The 24,360-nt window shown below is 31.6% G+C and overlaps 1 protein-coding gene across 1 annotated transcript in view; it reads right to left on the reverse strand.

Annotated features, from left to right (window-relative positions):
- Window positions 1-24,360, reverse strand: part of LOC127729889 (SUN domain-containing ossification factor-like) — a 46,282-nt gene that overhangs the window by 12,716 nt on the left and 9,206 nt on the right. The window contains exons 3-18 of the mRNA XM_052237822.1: window positions 23,095-23,157; window positions 20,009-20,079; window positions 18,882-19,007; window positions 16,999-17,188; window positions 16,804-16,867; window positions 16,441-16,618; window positions 15,898-16,005; window positions 14,685-14,846; window positions 13,542-13,627; window positions 13,297-13,362; window positions 12,812-12,877; window positions 7,771-7,873; window positions 6,868-6,962; window positions 4,545-5,338; window positions 3,668-3,975; window positions 485-602 (exon numbers count right to left, since the gene is read on the reverse strand). Coding sequence (XP_052093782.1) covers window positions 485-602; window positions 3,668-3,975; window positions 4,545-5,338; window positions 6,868-6,962; window positions 7,771-7,873; window positions 12,812-12,877; window positions 13,297-13,362; window positions 13,542-13,627; window positions 14,685-14,846; window positions 15,898-16,005; window positions 16,441-16,618; window positions 16,804-16,867; window positions 16,999-17,188; window positions 18,882-19,007; window positions 20,009-20,079; window positions 23,095-23,157 — 2,598 coding nt within the window. The remainder of the gene's footprint in view (window positions 1-484; window positions 603-3,667; window positions 3,976-4,544; window positions 5,339-6,867; window positions 6,963-7,770; window positions 7,874-12,811; window positions 12,878-13,296; window positions 13,363-13,541; window positions 13,628-14,684; window positions 14,847-15,897; window positions 16,006-16,440; window positions 16,619-16,803; window positions 16,868-16,998; window positions 17,189-18,881; window positions 19,008-20,008; window positions 20,080-23,094; window positions 23,158-24,360) is intronic.

Raw genomic sequence — 24,360 nt, forward strand, 5'->3', positions numbered from 1 at the left:
TAATATTTGTTAACAGCTTTTCGAAAGTGCAACCAACGACATTTATACATCCTTTTCATCCTCGTGAATGAACAACAAAACCACCCATATTCCATTAGTTCATGTATGAAATAAAAGTTTATTAGAAATATTTGCAATAAGTTTCATAGATTTCCTTAATGACAGTCCTGCATTCAACAACTTATTCTCAAGGTACTTTCAAAAAGTTATAGAAATTCTAATAATTTAATTTTGGATGTAACACTTCTTCTGATTGGCTGAAAGTGTTTTGTCTATCATAGACATAATTTTGTCATGTTACCGTGACGACACCAACAGATTTTTCAAAATTTACTCCTTAAAAATGGAATTTAGAATTAAATTATAAGGAATGACTGTAATATTTTTTCTTCATAGACAGAAAAAATATTACAGTCATTCCTTAACTAGTTATTCACTTTGACATAGACTTTATAGAACGCAAAATAATAAAATTTCAGTTTACCTGAATTTCGATGGCTTTTGTAACATTTGTTATCTCTCCCACTGTTTTGTTAAACACATGTTGTTTGATCATGTCTTCTGTCTGTTTTTTAAACTTCTGACTCATTTCTTCCAAAAATCTACATAAGAAATAATTTGTTAATCAATTAACAATCAACTTAATTTATATATTATGTGACAAAATACTAAAAAGTTAAAAGATGTGGTAAAACTTTTTATCAGGCATTTCTCAGTACTTTTTATATGTAAATTTGAAATTAAATGTCATTTCATAAAAGCAATAATTCAAAAGGTATATAAAAGTCAATCTCCTTCGGGGTCCATAATTAAATGTTTTGCTATACCTGAATTTCTAACTGATTTAAAAATGGGTTCTGCAAATGTTATTTTGTAGACTGTTGTATATCTGTTAAGATATTCATTGCGCCCCCCCCCCCCCCCCCCCCCCCCCCCCCCCCCCGCCCCCTTCTTTTTGGGATCTTCTTCCCTTTGTTTAACACTCATCTAATCATATTGATGTTAAGTCAGAAACATTAATATAGGGGCCTCAGTGACCAAGTGGTCTAAGTACTTCTACTGTATCACATGCCTAACAACACTGAGATTGTGAGTTCTAACCCCACATGTGTTCGATTCAAATATTAATTGACTAGGATTGCCAGTTTTCCTACCAAAGGTACAGGGTTCCCTCTTGGTATTCTGGCTTTCTCCACCAATAAAAACTGGCAATCACGAAATAGCCAATAGTGTTGACAAGAGTGCACACGCTGAAATGTCTCACATTCTTTACTAACCATTGATATTATGTTGATAGTCCTAAATGAAAGCTTTACTACAACTATTACATAAACTTAACATGATCCAAGAAAATGAAGTCAAGGTCATATAAACTAAACCAGAAATACATGTACCGTAGATACTCGTTTAATAGTCGATCCTACTATAAGTCGGGGGCCCTTTTCAGCTCCAAATTCTAAGGATTTAGTCTTGACCCTTGTATAAGTCGGACAAAATTTGGGCATTTTTTTTTCAGCTGACAGTAACTGAACGCCGGTAAAACCAATGCAAATCCAGGAATAATATTCATTTCTGCATTAATGTTTGTTTGGTTTGAATTTAGTTGATGCTCATCATGATAATTTATATTGCTGTTAATAATAAAGATGTATTCATTTCTCTTGTTTTGTTCACTGTTCAAATGTTAGATTAGCCATGTGTTGTTTACATAATGCATCAATGATTTTGTAGGGTATGACTAATAACCTATTGTTTGAGAAAAGCGAATATAAACCAATATGAACCTGAAAAATTTAAAGTCAATCAACACTTGATGAAAATATTTTTCACAGCATACATAACTTGGTGTTAAATGAGCATGTAAACTTCATAATTCTTATTATATTGTGATGATTAAAGGATTAAAAAAATTAAGTGAAGCTAATCAATATATTAAAATAACTAACTCCAGCTCATTAGTGTCATCTGTTTACCTATCACTGATAGTTTTCACACCTTTAGTAAATACAACTCTTTGTCTCTTAATTGGGGTTATCAATGGATTATATTGGCTTGTCAATCAATTTTGTAATTTTTGTTTACCTGAGACACTTTAATGAATAATATTTTGATTTTGGGAATGAATCTTAAAATTATTTTTTGATTATTATATGATTTATAAGCATTGAATTGATATCATGATATCACAATAATGACACAATAACTCCGCTGAAAACATCCTTTCACATATTTGGTACATTGTTATCTCCTTTTCATTTTTGGTTCTTGGCTCTTCTTTTGGGTTTATAGGAAAACCATGTGACCATGAAAATCAATACACAAACCGGAAACAGTAGAATTTCAACACGAATTTGCAGAAAATGTTTACCAAAGAACAAATAAAACACAAAGACAGTTTTGTAGTCATTTATTTTCAACAAAAACTTTTTATTTATTGATTTATGTAGGTTTGGCAATCAAAAACGTAGTTTTGACCAGGAAATTCACTCCTGACCACTTTTCTCAAGCTTGGATTTTTCCTCTGGTCGCTAGATCTCGTCTATTAGTCGGTCCCCCTCTCTGGATTATGAATTTTACTCCCAATTTTCCGACTAATAAGCGAGTAGGAACGGTACACCTTACAATCATTCAATACACTAAATATAGTTGACGTATTGCTTATAGTTTCTAACAAACAGACTTAACCAAGAAAACTAAACATTGACCAATGAATTATGAAAATGAGGTCAAGGTGAGATGAATCATGCCAGGCAGACATGAACAGCTTACAATACTTCCATACAACAAATATAACTGACCTATTGCTTATAGTTTAAGAAAAACAGACTGAAACACATAAACTTAACACTGAGCAATGAACAGTGAAAATGAGGTCAAGGTCAAATAAAACCAAATATAGTTGACTTATTGCATATAGTATAAGAAAAAAGACCAAAACTCAAAAACTTAACTTTGACCACTGAACCATGAAAATGAGGTCAAAGTCAGATGACACCTGCCAGTTGGACATGTACACCTTACCATCATTCCATACACCAAATATAGTAGACCTAGTGCATAAAGTATAAGAAAAATGGACCAAAACACAAAAACGTAACTATAACCACTGAACCATGAAAATGAGGTCAAGGTCAGATGACACCTGCCAGTTGGACATGTACACCTTACAATCCTTCCATACACCAAATATACTAGACCTATTGCTTATAGTATCTGAGATATGGACTTGACCACCAAAACTTAACCTTGTTCACTAATCCATGAAATGAGGTTGAGGTCAAGTGAAAACTGTCTGACCGGCATGAGGACCTTGATAGGTACGCACATACCAAATATAGTTATCCTATTACTCATAATAAGAGAGAAATTAACATTACAAAAAATCACACAACTTTTTTTTCAAGTAGTCACCGAACCATAAAAATGAGGTCAAGGACAATGGACATGTGACAGACAGAAACTTCGTAACATAAGGCATCTATATACAAAGTATGAAGCATCCAGGTCTTCCACCTTCTAAAATATAAAGCTTTAAATAAGTTAGCTAACGCCGCTGCTGTAGGATCACTATCCCTATGTCGAGCTTTCTGCGACAAAAGTCGCAGGCTCGACAAAAATGGTGTTTAACACAAAAAATCAATCAATCAAAAACATTAAAGATACAAACCTGCTACTGAGTGAGACATTCATCTCTAAAGCCTTGATTCTGTTATTCAGTCTCATGATAGCAGTTTCTCTTTTCTGATAAGGCAGGACAGGAACATGGATAAGTCTTAAATCTTTGGCATTCTGGTAAACTGGAACATTATCCCCTACTACAACAGGTTCAATAGTATCTGTATTTGGTCCTTCAGTTTCACTGGCATTGGCCTTGAGGACTGAGGTCTGTTGGATTTCTACTGATATAGATGGATCTATTTTTGATGATTCTTCTGCAGAGGGTACCTCTGGTTGTTGGACCTTTGATTCAGCCGTCTAAAATAGATGTAAACAATCATGCATTAATAATTTTGATTATCATAACATAAAACTTTCATATACAAATGTCAAATTCAAATACTTCTTTATCTTTTGTTTGCATCTGTTACAAATCGGTGTTTTTATCCAGTTTAAAAACCTTGGTGACATCTTCTCAAAGATAAATGTTGTATACTGTAAATTTTCAGTAATGTTCAGGCTAGTAAAAAATCAGCTAAAATAAGTTTTTGGGGAAATATATCCTAATTGATTTTCATTGGAATCAATGTTTTTTAACTCATAAAATTATAAAACATGTTGGAAAAATATCAAGAAAATGTTATCAGCACTTAATTTATTTGTTTCAGTGATTTAAATGAATCTATTTCAATATTTAAAAACATTTTAAATTTAAAATGCTCCAATAACTTAAATAGTTGATTCCGAAGTCACATGTTTAAGTAATACCCTTGACTGGTAAATTAAGTAAAAATAAGAGAAAGGCAAAATTTTTTAAAAATATGGTATTCTGATACAATAGTCTAATGTACATCTCTTTTATATACTTAATTCGAAGTAGACCCTACCTGTTCAGTTGGTTTACTACTTGAAGCAGTGTCTACCAGAACAAAATCTACAGTTTTCTTTGGTTCCTCCTCAGATAAAGATGGCGTTTTATCTGAAACTTTCACTTCGATTGATTCTGACGAAGAACTTGACTGAATTGTCTGGCTCACATCAGGATTTGATACTTCGGAAGATTTCAACACCTCCATTTCTTCTTGAGATTTTTCGGCAACTATTTTGGTTGGTTCTACATTTTTTAAAGAAGTTGTCGGATCAATAGATGCTGAAGATTGCATTGTTAGATCCATTGAAACTGACAATACAGTAGTAGTAGATACTATTGATTCCTCCGTCAATGGCTTCACATCCGTTGAGCTAACATTTAACATTTCCTTTGGTGGCAGCTCCACATTTTGTTGGTTTGATTCAGGACTTTTTTCAGAAGCTGATGGCTTAATTTCTGTCTGGATGACATCTTGTGTTTCAGGTGTCATTTCTTTTATTTGAAAACTATTTTCTTTCGGCAAAGTCTTTCCATTTTCTACTTCTTCTTGTTCTTTAGCAAGTGATTCGTTAAGTGAACAAATGGGCAATTTTTTGGAATACTTCATAATTTCATAGTATGTACAAATTGGTTTTCTAAAATAAGATACAGCTGATAATTTATCAGTTATATAATCACATGACACAGTTTCTTCCTCCTCCTCATTTTGTAGCAAGGTGACCAGATTGTCACTCACACTGGGGACCTGTTCATGGTCCTCAAGCTTTGTAACAATAGATTCATCATCTTTTCTCTTCTTATCCTCTTGTTCTGTAAAATAATTTATAGCCTATTACAGAGAAGTCATTTTAAAATACTGTAAACCAACATATTTTTTGTTAATACTTTATTTTGCGTTTAGCATTCCCTAGACAACTTTGTGGTGATTTATTTTTGTAATTTTCTAATTTTCTTGATATATTTATATAAGGGTAGACCAAATATTTACACATTTGCAAAAATTTAAATTCATGTTATTTTTCTAGTCAGGAAAGTAGCAAAAATAAGTTGCTCACAAAAATTAGTTGGCATACCATGTAACATAATCAAAAATTTTATCATTATGCTTTCAAGTTTGTGAGCTGTGGCCTCTTTATATGTTATCTGCAAAAAGTAAAATAACAAAAATACCTAGTTTTATAGCTAGCTAAACCTCTCACTTGTATGACATTCACATAAAATTCCATTATATTGACAACAATGTGTGAACAAAACAAACAGATATTAGGTAAAAATGTCAAAAATAGTAAATTATCTGTATTCAAATTTTGATTGTCCAGTTTATTTTTAGTTCACAATAAAGCTGATTCTTTTTTACATTGTTCTGTAACATAAATAAATGCACAAGGATTTAAGAGAAGAATCATAAAATAAAATAATTAAATGATCACCTTATTACTATGGTTTTCCTATATACTGTGGATTCACTTTTATTCATGGTATACCAATTTTTAAGGATTTCATGAGTAAAGTTAAACCAAGAATTCAAGTGTTTACTAAAGTGCAAATTTTCTGTATGTTCGTTTGCAGATTTTGGCAATACCAAAAAATCAAATATTCACGAATTATATTTTTCCTTAAACCTAGGAAAATTGGTATCCATGAATACAAATGAATACACAGTATATGAATAGTAATATTGTTTTAAACAGTTATTTTCTCTATGTTATAGGTCTATTGCCTGCTTGTAGTTTTACTAATTTGAAAAGATTTCTTATTCTACATCATGTGATTACATACATGACTTTAAACCACACCCATTAATAAATTAATTAACGATATCAACATGGTCTTACATCTTGAGTACAAAACAAACCACATTCTTACAAGATGTAAAATTCTGTGTGCTTTTTTAAATTATCAAATGAGTATTAAAAAATATTTGTTAACAGAAATATAAAATGAATTACAATTATGTGTATTTAAACACTAACTTGTGTTTGAAAATATACATAATATTCTTTTAATTCAATGTCGAAAATTCTATATCATTCAAATCAAATTTGACACAGCAATTCATGTTTTAAAAACTTGGAAAACCTGGAATCTGACATGTTAAAGTATAATAAATTAATCCCAGTTCACATTGTTCACTACGGTCTACCAGAATATCACAAAAATGGCTGATGTTGACAGAATTAGTATTCCTGTTGACAACAAAGCTACTAAAGTCAACAGAATTAAGTATTCCTGTTGACAAAAAGGCTGCTATTGTCAACAGAATTTATTATTCCGTTGTTTTGTCTTAGTGGTTTTAGTCAGAGGCAAGGGAAAGTTGATGTATTTTTACATTTATTTACCTAATGAAGAAGTTACAAAACCTGACTGTGGATATGGCGGACTTGGTTGTAAAGGCTCATCAAATTTCTTCTTTTCTGTTTCCACTTCTTTCTTTCTACAAAATTTTCAAATATATTTTAATGTCTACAGTATGTCTCTAGTTACAAAAATAATTAATTCAAACTGGTTATTTAATAAAAGTTTTAAGATAAACTTGTTACTGACACTTCAGTTTTATTTTCAGAACTAGTAGTAAACAATACCAATACCAGGTCTGGACCTGGTAAGTTTTATTTGGGACAAACAGACAGACGGAAGGACAAATGGAAAGATGGACTGACAGACAGAGGACAGACGGATGGAGTTGTGCGATTACTAGACCTGCTTCAGCCTTTGGAGAAGCAGGTACAAATAGGTAATTTACCATCCTTCTATTTATTAATAAATTATCAAAGCCTACTTCAGAATTGCCTTAATTGATTGTTCCATTGTGTTTTGCTAATAAACATGCAGTTCCAGAAATTTGGAATGCCACTGAAAAAAGAGGGGATGTTGGAATGAAGGCAGAAAATTGCCTGGCAACATTTAAAATTAAAATTAAAGAAAAAACAGCACAAACAAACAAGGGTCTTCATGCTATGGTAAACAGAGATATTCCTATTTAAAGTGTAGCCACAGTAAATTATCAATACATATATGTTGATTGAAACCATTCATCTATAAACCAAGTTTCTTGCAATTAGTAAATTGTATTTGAATCTTTACAAATGTATTCAACATGTTCATCTTAAATATTTCAGTTGTACCTGAGAAATTTTTACTTCAACAGATATCAATATGTATTTAGCTTTAGTAACAATCCAAATAAAAATAACCAATTGCAAAATGTTTAACAGATGATCAAATTCTGCTGTAAAACCTACTCTGGTACACAGGGTAACATATATCCATCAGCTGTCATATTATTCTGTGTAGTGTTTGAACCTGGTACAGTTAGACTATCCTCAGTCACACTTCCTGTTAGGTCTGAAAAAACAACAAAAACAAACAAATAATAAATATGTAGAAAGTCTTATAACAACAACACTGGAGGGACTGCTGCAGAAAATTTAATGATCGACATGTTTCGGTGCCTAGGGCACCGTCATCAGGATACAAATAATACATTGAACATACTTAAGTGTACAATCGGGTTGTCTTGTGACAACGTCATAGTATAGTAGTTGTTATGAAAGGGAAGTAATAGTGAAAGTATAAATAGAAAATGTATATAAATAGATTGTCAACATGAAAATGAAAGTAAATTAAAATTGTTTGTATATCAACTCTGTGTTATTATTGTCTCAGCTAAAAATGTTATAAATAGAATGTACAAACACATGTCTGTCCCATAGTTCTTCCGGTAGCTCATCTAAACATATGGTTTCATCACTGCTGCTTGTTGTCAGGTCTATGTAGTCTTCCTGAGTAAGGTCCATGACATAACCGTAATCGTTTGTTATGTATTGCGGAGTGTTATTTAAAGAAGAGTCGGAATCCGACAGGTACAGGTCTTGTTCCAAATCACTTGTTGAGGGTTTTTTCGGTTTTGAGGTGGATGATTGGTGATACTCATACGGTGATTTAGCTGGTATTGTCCTGAATGTAGGTGTTTTCCCGTTCCATTCTTTTTTCTGTACGGCTTCAAATGGTGGTCTCCATTTTTCTATTGCTTTGGCCATTTCACGAGGATTTTGTTGGAAGCTATTATAATCTTCTCTGGCTTTATCTGGGTGTTTTGATTTAAGGTGTGTTACGGCATTTGATTTTCTAGTGAAGGTTGCAACACAATGTTTGCATTCAAACATTGTTGCGACTGGTTCGTGGCGTTCCTTATGGTGTCTTCGTAAAGTAGAAATACTGCAGAAAGTTTTCGGGCATTTTTTGCAATTAAATCGTCTTGTGAAAGTTCCTGTAGTTTCTTTTCTTTTGGTAATCTTCGTATTAGCCATATCGTCTGTTAAGGCCCCAGGGTTCGGTGCTTCCAAATTTATGTATAAGAGCTTCTTCCGTTCTTAGTCTGACGTTTATGTTTTGTTCTGTGGTTGTTATGCCTGTTATGGTGACGTCGTGTTTATTGTGACCATTTGAGGTGAAGTGTTTCGAGACTGGTTTTGTATTATTCTCAGTGTTGATGTCCTGTAGATGTCCCCTGAATCTTTCTTTTAGGCTATTTCCCGTTTGACCAATGTATTGTTTTTTGCATTGTTTGCATTCTATTAAATACACCACACTTTCTGTGTTGCATGTAATTTCGTGTTTAATATCTATTTGGTAACTGTTTACGGTACTTTTTGCACTTTCTGCGGTTTTCATTAATCTACAGAGATAGCAATTCTTTCCGCAAGGGTGGCTACCCTTACGGGTTTGTTTGCGTACAATTTCGGTTTTTACTAGTATTTGTTTGATTGATAAGGCTCGTCTATATGAAACAATGAGTTTTTGTTTCGCGAGGGTTTGAGTTTCAGGAGTTCTTTTGAGGATATCTTTCCTCTGGTTGATGGTTCCGTTAAGATTTTTTATTTTTGGATGGTAGTTGATTACTAATGGAATCATATCTGGCTTCACGGGTTGGTCAGTTTCCTTTGGTTTTAACAAATCATTTCGATTTAACGACTTTGCTTTTGAAATTGCAGAATCGACAACCTGTCGGGGATAACCCCGAGTCAGGAGATGTTCTTTCAGACGGTTTGTGTGAAATTCGAAATCATTGATTTCTGTACAAATTCGTCTTATTCTCAGTGCTTGACTGAATGGAATACTTTCTTTTTGGTGTTTCGGGTGGCATGAGTTGTAATGTAAGAAGAGGTGCGCATCTGTTGGTTTTGTGTATAGAGTTGTGTGGAGTTTTCCTTGGTTATTAACTACCGTTGTATCTAGGAAATCGACCTTTTCTGTACTTATGTGGCTTGTGAATTTTATACTAGGATGGAATTGGTTGAGGGCACTGATGAAGGAATCTAGATCCTTGCGTGTATGTGGCCATATGAAAAATATGTCGTCTATATATCTCCACCATACTAATGGTTTAAGTACTTGTGTTTTTAGGAATTCTCTCTCTAATTTGTCCATAAATATAATGGCGTATTCCGGAGCCATAATTGTTCCCATGCTTGTTCCCATAATTTGCATGTAGTATTTATTGCCGAATTTAAAACAATTTTTGGTTAAGATAAAGTGCATAAATCTAAGAAGTATCCAAGTTGCTGGTGAATTTTCTTGTCTGTTGTTCAGTATTTCTTTTGCTGCTAGTATTCCTTCTCTGTGTGGAATGGTTGTATACAGTGAGCTTACATCTGCCGTTACTAGAAGGCTGTTGGGTGGTATATCGCCTAGCGATTCGATTTTTTGTAGAAAATGTGTGGTATCTTTAATATACGACGGTATATCTTTGATGAAAGGTTTTAGATAATGGTCCACAACTTTTGACATATTTGCAGTAGGAGAGTTTATTTGTGAAATAATTGGTCTACCTGGATTTCCTGTTTTGTGAATTTTTGGGAGAAGGTAAAATAGTGGCGTTCGCCAGTGTTTTTGTAATAAGAATTCGTGTAGAGTTTCGGGTAGTTTGTGTTTTATATCGAGAATGAATTCTTTTATTTCTTTGGCGATTTTGGGGTTGAGATCTTTATTTACTTCCTCGTAAAAAGTAGTGTTAGAAAGTTGACGGTCTGCTTCTCGCATGTAATCTATGGTATCCATAATAACGATTGCTCCTCCTTTGTCTGCTGGTTTAAGTGTAATGGTCTGATCATTTTTTAATTCATTTAAGGCTCTAAATTGATTTCGGTTGAGGTTTTTTCTTATAAATCCTGTTTTCGGAATTTGTGAGATATCATCAGAAGTAAGGTTTAAAAATGTATCCAAATCTTTATTTCTTCCCGCTGGTGGTGTCCATCCTGTAGGTAATTTAAACGGGTTGGGAGTATATGTGCTTTCACTGGTATCGTTCTTTTTTTGAAAATGGTGTTTCAGGCGTATTCTTCTATTAAAAATTAGTGTATCTCTGAAAAGTTCTAACTCATTTAGTGGGCCTGGTGTTGGACAGAAACTTAATCCTTTTTGTAGCACTGAGTGTTGGGCATATGTTAATTGTTTTTTGCTCAAATTTATTACGGCACATGTATCCTTTTGTGGTTTATTCTTAATTTTCTTATAAATGTTGTGTTTAATGAATTTTCTGGTTCTCGGCATTTTCGGGGGTTGGGTGATTTATTGTTGCTTAGCTGGATTCGCGGGTCGTTTGCTAATTTCGTCTTCGACGGATAGCTTTGTTTTCTGTATTAAACTTGTTATGTGTTCCATTTCAGTGTCAGTTGTTTTGTCTTTTAATCTAATTTCCATAGTTGCAATTTGAGATGAAATTATTTCGCATCGGTTGTTCCAATATTTAATTAAAAGTTTCACTAATGTTCTGCCAAATTCTAGTTGTGCGTCTTCCCATTCGAAAAGGAATTCGGGAGTTGTATCGGGTACTTGGGGTTGTATATTTGATTTAAGTGTCTTGGGTACCATATCCCTTATTTCACATCGGGTTAAGTAAGCCTTATGCTGTTCACAACGGACCAATTTAACATTTAATTTACGGTAAGTTCTAAAAAGTGAAACATTCTTTTCTTGAATTCTGGTCGGGTTTATTCTTGTTTGAAAGGCTTCTTGTTCGATCCTTTTTCTTTTGTTTGCCTGGATGGTACTGGCACTTCTGGAAGGCTCCAATGGTGCCTCAACAAAATCTTCGTTATTTCCTTCGTTCAAAGACATAGCTGCGGGTGGCTGGGAAGGTCAGCGCTGCTGGCAACGGCGGTTCCAAAAGGAATGCAAGGGGTTCACGATAAAACAATAAACAATTACAAACGAAAGTGAACCAACGCCTGGTGAGTCTGTAGTGAGTTAGAGTCCCTGAAGTGGATACCTCGGGTATGCAGGGTCGTTATGATGAAACACAATAATGTAGAAAGTCTTATAACAACAACACTGGAGGGACTGCTGCAGAAAATTTAATGATCGACATGTTTCGGTGCCTAGGTTATTTGAATATTGTTTTCATTTAATTAATTGGCGATCATCATAAAGAAAAATATATATTAGATGTGGTCTTTCAACTTGTAATTCAAGATTATAAATTTAATTGTAACACCAGAATTGCATCTTTTTATAATTTGTAACAAGACCAATACCAAGTCTGGAACTGTGTCGCTGCATGTAATTGATTGAGGTAACATGTATATTGGAGCATAACTGATCATTCCCTTCCACTGAAGCCAAGAACACTTTGAACAGAATTTTCCTTTTACAATGTTGTAAAGATGATGATGATGGATGGCTGCTTAACTTCCAGTGGCAAATTAATATGCATATTCAGGACAAGAGCATTTTAATGTAATATGAATATTTTATCCTGCTTTGTACTAGACCGACACACTGAGCTGGATTTTTAACGTGCTAGTTCACAAAGTAACAGTCTGCACGAAGACATATCATCTTACCCAGACACATTATTTTGAATCTGAGCCGACCAGTCTTTGCTCTTACTCCTTAATGCTGCGCGTGCTTAGCAGAAAAGCAGCAAATACCAATTTTAAAGTCTTTGGTTTGACCCAGCCGGGGTTTGAACCCACAACCTTCCTCACTCGAGGCTAACACGCTACCACGAGACCATAGAGGTGGTTCAAAAAGTTTCAATGTGTGCTAATTTGTGTATTTGAGGTTGTCATTGTTTCAGTATCCTACAAAATTTTGATCTACAATATAATGACTGAAAAGAAAATTTCAATTTAAAAAAATTTCCACAAAATCTTTTTTCTCATTAGGACTGTTCCAGTAAAACATACATGGTACCCAGGGAAGGCACTTTGAAAATGGGGTAACCCTTCTATAGAGGAAATATAGAATTTCTCTTACACATTCTATGTATATGATACTTACTTGTTTTAGAATCCTGCTCTTTATCTGCCACATTTAAAACTTTCTTAACAAGCTTCATAACACTTTCTGAAATATATGATAAATGCAAATAGTAATTTTGGTTATTCCAGACCCCTCTGTCCAAAAAAAATTATATGCATGTGTCAGCTTTAATTTTTTCTTTTGATAGATTTCCCCAATTATATAGAAATGGCTCTAACATCAGTCAAATTTCAAGAACACAGTTGTAAAATAAAAACATCTTGAAATGAAAGAGAAATGTAACTTCTGAATTAAACTTTATTGTCAATGCTAACAAAAATATTGTGAGGATGATATGCCACTGCTCATACAACTTATCATAAGTGGACCCCATTAAACTAACCTAATCATAAATTTTGACATGTTAACTATTCAACAGTTCCAAAGTCAAATGATGACAAATTTTAAACCAGATACCAACATTAAACAGAAATAAACTGTTCAGTACCAAAGTTATATCCTACCTGTTGCACTAGCAAACAAGTTCTTGTGGGTTTCTGCATCTTCTGTCTGCTCATCTCTCAATAATACTGCAAAAAGAAGTAAAAATTAATGTAATGTTCAGTTTTTCAGTCAATTTTAAGACATTTCCATTGCATTAAATTCAGTACTGTTCAGAAACTTTGCTTGCAGTCAATTAAAATCTGTTCAATGGCAAGAATGTATATATATATATTAAAGTTTTGCGGGTTTCCACAGTAAAACATACCTTCATCCATATCATTTTCATTATCATCGTTATCTTCATGAGGTCGATGTCCATACTCATCATACTCTACTGGCATTCCAAACATTCTAAAATGTAAGTAATTTCATGTTTAATTACCGTATTTGGTCATGTATTATATGTACTTTTTTTACCTAAGAATAATAGTTGATAGAAGTGATGCAATATATTTAATAAGTTGAATGTCTTTTCTACACAGTTTTATGAGAGTCAGTATTATTGGTAAGGGAAACTAAGAGTGCCCAAAAATATAACTACTTTTGGCTTGTAACTGACAACTCAATTACATTTCAATTACTGTAAATTCAGAAATTTTGCCAATGTGTTATGTTTAGCATAAATAAAAACTGGCATTTTAAATATTGATAGCATTATTTGTATGCAGGATCTCTTTAAATTGGAATAATAAATATTACATTTTAGTTAATTGTTCAACAATCGCTAAGATATATGCCTGCAAGCATTTCTGAATTTACAGTAATCAAATCGCCTTAGTCATTTTTTTTACTGAAAAGGAGGAAGAGAAGGACTACCTTAAAACAACTTTCTGGTCATGACGTTTTTTTTAAGTGGAAAACAACAAACCTTTTGGTAAGAACTGTCAACCCTTGTAAGTTATCAGTAGAATAGAGTCAACTTTATCATTGACTTGAACTCCCATTTACTATGGATTCATAATTATCTGTTGGATACCAATTTTCTTGGATTTTGTTGGTATAGGTAAACCAGTATTTAAATGGTCAACGAAAACACTTTTTTTCTCGGCTTAAAAAAAGACTTTGGAAAAACCATGAAATCAAATTTTTATGTAAATACAAGTTTTCCTCAATTGGTATCCAAGAAATAAATGAATCCACAGTATTTACATCATTCAGTCATCTTAGACCTAGAAGTCATTCAAAAACGAACTTTAAGGTGAACATAACAAAACCACAATACAAAATTGATTTTAAACAATTTTTAATAACATATATGCAATTTTTATTCAGAGTATTTCCACAGTACATATCTATTTTTCAAGTTCCCACTTTAAAACACCAATGAATGTTCTATGATGGCTAATTTTTGCTGTATGTGGTTCAATTTGTGGACTCTTTTTCCTGATAGTTAAACTGTAGCACTTACCTGAACCAAGTCAAAGGACAAAAATGTTCTGTGCCATAATGGTCTAACATCTCTATTTTAACAAACTGGACCACATAACCATCTTTAACCGGAAATGGATGAGATTTTCTCTCTTCTGAAGCTGTAAAATCTCCAATATTTGTCCATTCCTTACTAGGATATCTGAAACAACACAGGAAAACTTTTTCATTTTTTATACATAACTGTAGGGCTTCAACGTTAAGACTTTGATTTGTTTGTAGTAATTAACATTTAATTTATGCTATCAATCAGTACGAAACAAATATATTTTTTCCAAACCTTGACTCTTTAATTTCTACTTATCTCACAAAAGCAAAACTTTTGCTGAATTAGAATTATACCATTCTTTCAACTTAATTTTTTTCTCTGAATTATAATTAAGACTATTCTTTCAATTTTATTTCTTTTATAAACCTATGTCGCTTTTGGTCTACAGACTGACAATACGATGGGAATATTACTTCCCATTTTTTTTTTTTTGGGGGGGGGGGGGGGGGTTAATAGATGAAAACATGAAAGAAGTATTACCACAATTAATTATAAAGTTAAAAGATGTTCATTAGATATGCAAAGGAGGAGGTCCGGTAAGGGCAGATTTTGGCCTCAAACTTCATGTTCATCTGATGAAAGATTTTGGACACTTTTTAAACACTTAAGTGTCTACTTCAGTCGATTAGTTTATGTGAAAGATTTGAACAGATTTAGTCATTAGAGACGCTCAAAATCAAGCTTAAATATGAAAAATCTATAAAATATGCCATAATATGTCATTTTTCAGATGATTTTTGTCAAAAATGAAAGTGACCGCATCCGTGTTCATTCTCAACCTTTATATATGTTATGTATTATCATCAAATACAACTTACATTTAAATATTAAGAATGAACACAAATGCGGCCACTTCCATTTAAGACGGAAACCGTCTAGAATTTAACTCAAATGCTAAAATTGTGAAGATTTCTGTAATTTAGCATTACTTAATGATGCTAGTACCCGATACATGTGATTGTATTGTCAAAAACAGCCCATATTTATGTAAAAGAAGTATTCTACTTTCCAATAAATAGCTAAAAGTTTACATTCTAACAATTATGTAAAACTGCTTTATTTTGGAGCCAAAAAGGGGTCTTACTGGACCTACTCCTTTGATGAAGTCTTTTACTAAAAAAGTCTGTAAAAATTATCTACTCACCTATCACTTAAAGATACACGAAATGTTTTTGGTTGTGATGAAAACAATTCAAAACTGGCAACTTCAAAATTGTTGACATGGATTGGCTCACAAAGTTCTATAACAAACCTGGAAAAAAATTATTTATCGAAATCTGCAGAAAAAATATAAAGATAATGTCAACTCATTTATTAATTTGTAAGGTACTAGACCTGCTTTTGTAATTTCAGAGGCAAGTAAAACCACAAAAGATGTATATCATCATATTGCTCGAATGATAATTCACTGAATATACATTTGAATAAAACATAGGATATATTTCTTGGGTAGAAATAAAAAATTGTGTTAATGAAGGCAGATTCCTTCTTACAATATTTTAAGATGCCACTAGAGGAGGAGGATCTCCCTAACCTTTGGTAGGGTGTTGTTGCTAAATCTTTAGTTACTAGGTTGTGTTTTTGACAAGTCTTTATCAGTTTCTTTTCGACTTTTCAAGTGTTGAATGTCCCATTAGTATCTTCAATCACTTTTTAAGCTAGCTATGAATCATTAAGTTTGGCTTACCATTTTTTGGCCACTTTACATGGATTTATCATATATTCATCCTTGTTACTGGTTAGTACAGCTTTAACATTCTCAGCTTCAGGATTACTGGCTAATACTTTGGCACCACATTCTTTAGAGGCATAATTTACAGATCTCTTAGATTTACTAACACTTGATCCTGTAGCTTCTGTAGAAGCTTAAAAAAATAATAATATACGTTATAATACAAAATTCTGAACATTCAAATATAACTTAGAATGATTAGTTATTCTATTAGCTATTGTAAATCTAAAACAATTCAACTCTGAGGTTTCCACACATATTTCTTTTATTTAACATATTTAACATGTTTAAGAAAATAAATTAAATTAAATATCATACTTTTTTGTTTTTCCTCTTCTAAAACTTTTTGTGTCCATTCTGTAAATGTCTGAATTTCATCACCCTGGAAAGAAATAATTTCATAACTGATTCAACCATGTGGGGAATGAGAAATAAAAGTACACCTGTTCCTAGACCTGTAATAATAAAATTTATTTCAATGATAATTTTAAATGTTCAGTAACATAACTATACCTGCTGTTTAGGTTTATCTCCATCAGTTTTTGCTGGTTCAGTAATAGTATCAACTGGTTTATCTGCCCCTGTTGCAACCTTATTTTCTAACTGTTGAGGTACATCTTTCCCTGTCTCTGGTGTCTGTTCTAAAGATATATTTGCCACTGTTGGCACGGTTTCTGGAATTTCTACATTCTTATCTTCATTGCTGTAAGAATAAAGAAAAATAGAAAATATTTTGTCAAAATCCTTCATAAATTATGTAAAAGATGAGGTTTATTGTTATGCCTTATTCATTCCTACTACATCCTTCATGATATGCCTTATTCATTCCTACTACATCCTTCATGATATAATGCCATATTCATTCCTACTACATCCTTCATGATATAATGCCTTATTCATTCTTACTACATCCTTCATGATATAATGCCTTATTCATTCCTACTACATCCTTCATATGCCTTATTCATTTCTACTACATCCTTCATGATATAATGCCATATTCATTCCTACTACATCCTTCATGATATAATGCCTTATTCATTCATACTACATCCTTCATGATATAATGCCTTATTCATTTCTACTACATCCTTCATGATATATTAATGCCTTATTCATTCCTACTACATCCTTCATGATATAATGCCTTATTCATTCCTACTACATCCTTCATGATATAATGCCATATTCATTCCTACTACATCCTTCATGATATAATGCCTTATTCATTCTTACTACATCCTTTATGATATAATGCCATATTCATTCCTACTACATCCTTCATGATATAATGCCTTATTCATTCCTACTACATCTTTCATGATATAATGCCTTATTCATTCCTACTACATCCTTCATGATATATCAGACATCAAATTTGCTGCAAGTGTAAATTTTAATTAAGAATTCCAAATTATATAGAATTGATATTTATTCTAACTTCAACTTTAATTTTGAAATTATAATTACCAAATATATTTTGAAATTTTGATGCAATAAAATCCAATAATTTTTTTTTTATAAGAGTAGAGAAAATCCTCTTATGCACTTTAATCTAGAATAAATATGTATAAATTCCATGAAAAAATATAGAGAAAATATGGTATGAGTGACTAAACAACACATTAATTAAGGAACGTGTGAGTTATAACTGTTTATTGGTCACAGGTTGAATATTTAAATTCTTACTATTTCATTTTTTTTTACATTGAATGGAATATAAATCAGAAAATGCAATGAACTCAACTTATCTTATGTGTTTTCATTTTACTTTGAAGCAACTCTTTACAAAATCTACTGCTATTTGACCTCAGAGAAATAAAATTACAGAATTTCTGTCAGACGTAAAATCAGACAGTTTTGATTTGACTTGGAAAACATGGTATTTCAAGGCAGCCAATGTACATGATGTAATAATACTGTTTAAATCAAGACTGCTTTATTTTGGTTTAGTTATTCTTTTTATTACATTGAATTTTAATGCAATTAAAGTAGAATACAAGTTATATAATGTAACAATTCTGTTAAAATCAAGATTTTTTTTTAATACTGTGGATTCATTTTTATTCGTTGGGATACAAATTTCATGGATTTTATGGGTAAAGGTAATCAACGAAAATAAAAATTCAACAAAGTACAAATTTAATATAGGTTCGTTTTCAGAGTTTGGCAAACCACAAATTTAAATATCCTCGAAACTACAATTTTTCCTCAATCCACGAAAATAATGAAGACAGTATAATATGATAAATACAAGATGTGCATTATATGAAATTTTTTATTGGTCTTTGTACAATGTTGTAGCAGTTTTTGGTTAATATAAGACAGTAGCGTATGTTATTAGTACATGCATGAAATATAAGACAGATGCCAAAAAAAAGTCAATGAAATCTTACTTCAATGATTTGACTTGAGGATTTTCAGTTTCTTTTTTCTCTGTTACAGTTTCTATTGGATCTTGATTTTCTTGCTTCTCAGTCTGTATGGTGACGGGAGGTTCCACCTGTGGTCTAGTCTGCTCACTGTTAAATAATATTTACAATACACACAAGGTGATTCAATATAATATGTACATGTTTAAGGTGGCATGTGCAGTCTTTTTTTTCAGGGTGCCATTCCAATATAAACTAAATTTTAAAAAGAATTCTTTTCAATTGATAAATCATCACTGAAGAAAACATATTAAATTAACATTTTTTTTTAAACTTGTGAATCACAACTGAAAACTTGCATGCTCCAGGTGTAATTCTATTGACAGATTTCTAAAATAATTAACTTAAATTAACACTAAAATTAATTCATGAATAACTTGTTCATTGCAAGACTCTGATATTTAAAAATGTTTTGTATTATTTTAAGTGAAATATAGGTCCATTGGGCCAAGTGTACTTATAATTCTTGTATATTATATCTTCATATAATTTGTACTAAATCTACACATCTCACTATAATAAATAATTTACTTACTCACTGTCATGACTATAATATTTATATAATAATCTTATTTAGAAGTAATCTCATTTTTGTAGTATTAATGTCAATGTATCGTGCTACTGGCAATTTCTTCCAATTCAAACAATACAAAAGGTTTTATTTTATATAGTGTTTCTTTTTCTAAAAGCAAGGACAAAATGAAAAATTTTCAAATAATTTGCTTGTAACCTATACAACAGTGCAATATGTACAAATTGAATGTTTTTAGAAATGACTAACTAAAACAAATTTAGGAAAGGCACACAAAACTGGTCAGTGACTTCAGTAGAAAATGGTGTAACATCGAAATCCAGATTTTGACCATCAACTGAATAACTTGTCATTTTCTTGAGAAAATAAAATATGAACCTTGCTATAAGTTGTGGTGTGTAAAATCTGATTGGTTATTTAGAGAAATGTGTTTTATTGGCAGATTTGTAATCACGGTACATTGCCATCTGGATGTCTTTTGGTAACATTTGATGTTGGATTGCTGTCTCATTGACGTTACCCCACATCTCCTTTTATTCATCCTAAACTGTGAACTTACACATTATCTTGTTTTTCTTTTGTCTGTGTTTCTTGTTTTTCTGTTTCAACATCTGTCTTTTTTTCATCAATCTGAATATAAAAGGAAATAAAGTTACATTAGGGAAAAAACAAAAAAAAGACATTTGACAGTAAAGTTTGCCACTTAGGAGAAAAAGAAATCAGTTCTACTGAAACACTCAAATAAACTAAGTCTAAATAAAAGCAAAAAATACTTACAGTACAGTAATAACAGCCATTTCTTTTAAATACTAAAGTAGCCAAATTATATAATCTGATCATATTCAATTACCAAAATTAAAGTCAACAAAATTTTGGAAAAAAATCAGTAATAACAACATGTACAAGCAAAAACTTTACAGAAAGGACATTTTGACACCTAATAACTTTTATAGCTTGGTTGTATTGCTTGCAGATACTTTGGTACTTGGTACTCTCTTTTGCATTCAGTTTGCAACTTGTCTAGATTAGAGGGATGACATTGATTTAAATTTTTATATTTGTTTTATATTTACTAAAGAACATATGCTGACCCCTGTCAACTCCCCCTCCCAGGTCTTTATGCTTTTTTATTGTATTCTTTAGTTCCTGTCACAAGAACAGTCAAAATCTACAATTTAAATGAAAATTTCACACATAACAGTATACTAAGAAAAGATAAATTATATATTTGATTTAAAACATAAAAATAACACCTCATATAAATTTCCCATGAGAAAAGAAGGATTTTTAAACATTAAACATTTAAAATAATCAGAGGATTTAATTTGGACAATCTGTAGAAAAGTTTTGACAACAGATTACAAAAGTTTATCACAAAAGACAGACCATCCCTTTTTGTACTCTTCAAACATGTCAACGTGAATCTGATAATTTGAACGATTGTATAATACAAGTAACAGATATTTATCCATGTCATTCAGGACTTTTTTCATTGAACAGTTGGGTATCTGTCCAACAAAAACAGGAAAAATCCACAAGACCTACATATAACCTTAGAAAAATAATTGAGGTCACTATTCAAAGTACATATGTATTTATTTTGTTGTCATGTTGACCTATGATAAGCTTTCCATTTAAATTGTTAAAATTAAATTACAGATTTTTGTCTTTAAGGTCTCATTAAAGTCTATTCACTACATGGCCTATTTGTTCAGGTTTAACAAGAACTACCTGGCTAAAAATTTGTAAAAAAAGTTTTACTCTGAGACATTTATGCAATGATTATATATGAATGAAAATATAGCTGATTTTTCTTACAGTCAGCATTGTGCGGAAACAATAATAGCTTTTAAAAAAAGCATGTTAAGCTCTTATACATGTAGCACACTTAGTATTTATTTCTTTATTTTCTTAATAAAAACATGAATAAAATATATATACAAAATCTGATTCCTTAAATTTATCATTCGTTTTGATGGATAATGTATTTTCCTTACATTAATAATATATTTGACTTATTCTTTAAATTCAAATCAATGCATAAACGTGTATAAATTGCGCAACAGCTTGGAAAATAATGACCTATAGTTACACCTTTATTATTTGCAGTATTGATAAAAACTTATCAGATCAAATTTCACTGTCATACATTTATTTATCATTTACATGTATTGTTGATTTTATCGAATATGCAATTACATGTACATGCAGTATTATTCAAATATTGCTCATACACACATGACACAATGCCACAACATAAATGGACATGTGATGAGACTATACAACTTCATGGTAAACTACATGTACCTTAATCTAAAACTTTAACCTGATATGGGATGGATGAAATGACGGACCAGAAGGCTTAATGAACTTTACAATCATAGGCAGGGCATAAGGGCATAAAAAAGTGTAACTCTTATGACATGTTTATAAATACTTGATAGTTTTAAAAGGAGCATGTACAATGAATGACAAAATGTAAAAGCTTATCCCCCCTTTTGAATTTGAAAAAAAAACATGATTAATCTATAAATAAACAAACATTTCAAATATTCACAAGTAACAATATATTGAAGTTTGTCTCTCATGTTTGCAGTAAATTTTGAAAACTTTTTTAATTTTTAGGGCTATTCCAGAAAAAAAATATATGGGGGTTGGATAGCACTTGAACTATTTTTGTATAGGTGTGGGCAGGTCACAGAGTTCAAAGTGTGTGGTTATGTATGTTAGGTAAAATTCAATTTTATGGGAGATGGCCATACAAAACTAGACAAAGTGATGCCCCGCACTCCACTCTGAAGTAACTGTATTATAACAAAGTCAATGTAGGACTTTCTTTGAGATATTATTGTGTCTGGGAGACACAAATGATGCCCCCACAGATGCAAAGTGTTATTTAAAAATACACAAAGTTGAGCATGGGAGCAAATAGGTTCACTTTAGGTGGAGTTATCCAGGAAACGCTATGCACCTCTAATGCAAGTATGTACTCCAAAAATGTTCAACTATCTCCCAAAAGAGCAAATATAAATAAAAATCATAACCCTGACCACATGCACACTTTAATATATGCACAAAGAGCCAGCAAAGTGAAAACTTCCAAAGCATTCAAACTGTAGGAGGAGTTATCTGGAATAACTATATACCCATAATGGGACAGATGGACAAACAGACAAGGGTAAAACAATATTCCCCCCAACTTTTAGTTGCGGGGCATAAAAAGTGCCTTCGAACCCCCCATATTGTTTTTTTCTGGAATAGACCTTAGGGAATTCTATCTGGAAATGTTCTAATAGCAAATTTACAGAAAGAGTAGGGCTAAAATAAAGATGGATATTGTAAGACTAGTGTTTGTTAGGTTGTAAGGTTTTACCAATATCATTTCTTATTCACTGACATGATATTTGATCTGATGAACAGGATGAATATTGTGTCATGATTAAATAGCAAATATTGATTATTTGTATCATAAGTCTGCTTAAGTAATGCAGACAGTTTGACAGGTTTTGTGTACAATCTTAATGCACTTATTGATCCTTCCTATGGATTCAATTATATAATACAAAAAAGATGTATTCATTTCCAATTAATTTCCAGCTTTTATTGTGACATACACAAATGAAATGTTCATGTAACTAATTCTACCTGTTCAACTATAATTTCAGGTGGTACTTTTTCCTGACTTTGTCCTCCTGGGTCAATAGGAATCTAGAATAAAAATAAAGATAAAATACAATAAATTAAATAAAGAATCATACCACATCTTCTTATTTTTATAAACATAATTGGAGGGGATAGTAGTGTTGTAACAATTATCTAAGATTATCAATCAACAATATTCTACAGCTGACTGATGTTTATAATTGTTGAAATATTTAGTCAAAAATTGACATAGTTAGTCAAAGTTAATCAATTTTTGTTGAAAATATAGTCCTACATGTACGGTATCATCCAGAAGCATCTTTTTCCCTTCAAGAATTTACATTTTTGAAAAGCACAGATTTTAAAATTTCATCTTTTTTCTTCTTATGTATAATATATAAACATTATCTATTATAAAAAAAAACCCACATGTATATGAAAATATCCTTATTTTGAATTTCACCAGCAAACATCCTCATTAATCTATTTCAGAATTTCATGTTTATGTGACATCTTCCTTCATCTCTAATAAGTAACAAATTAAATGTCGGGAAGTGGATACAGGCACCAAATACAAAAAAAATAAGAAGGTGCAACCCCTAAATATAAAAGGTTAAACACCAAATTAAAACTTAACATCAAAATATAAAAATGATAACTACAATATGTCTCATGTATATATAAATACTATTATTTATAATTTTAAAAGTTACAAGACATAAAAATGGCAGCCCAATATTTTGGCCTTATTCACAGGTCATTATAAGTTAAAGATCATTTAAAAAGACTCATATTCAAATTCTAGAAAGTCTTAAAAACTTTGACATTTTGTCATTGACCCTGTGAATGAAATGAATTAGGGGTTGGCCCTTCCTCTTTGAAATCTTGAAGGTCATAAGAGTAAAGACCATGAGGTGGTCAAATGAATATTTTCAAAAACAACAAACAAGAGGCACACCTATGTCTATATATGTCTCACCTGGTAAAACAATTGCCAGTTTTGTGATTAGGACTTTTATATGCACATAGTGAGACAAACATGTACTATAGTTATTCTTTGTGTTGCTGATCATTTTTGCAATTTGCATGTTTAATCAGGCTCTTAAAGTTTTTTTTATATAAGAGCCAAAACTGTATAAATCAACATTTCAGCTGCATTAACTCCAAAAACATGAAAAAGGGTTTTCAAATTTTCAGAGTAGATAGATCTTGCCATGCTGATTAATTATTCAAATATCGATTATCATTATTATATTTTATAAATAAAAA

Source organism: Mytilus californianus, unplaced genomic scaffold (genome assembly GCF_021869535.1).
Source record: "Mytilus californianus isolate M0D057914Y unplaced genomic scaffold, xbMytCali1.0.p SCAF_2, whole genome shotgun sequence".
Taxonomy (NCBI): domain Eukaryota; kingdom Metazoa; phylum Mollusca; class Bivalvia; order Mytilida; family Mytilidae; genus Mytilus; species Mytilus californianus.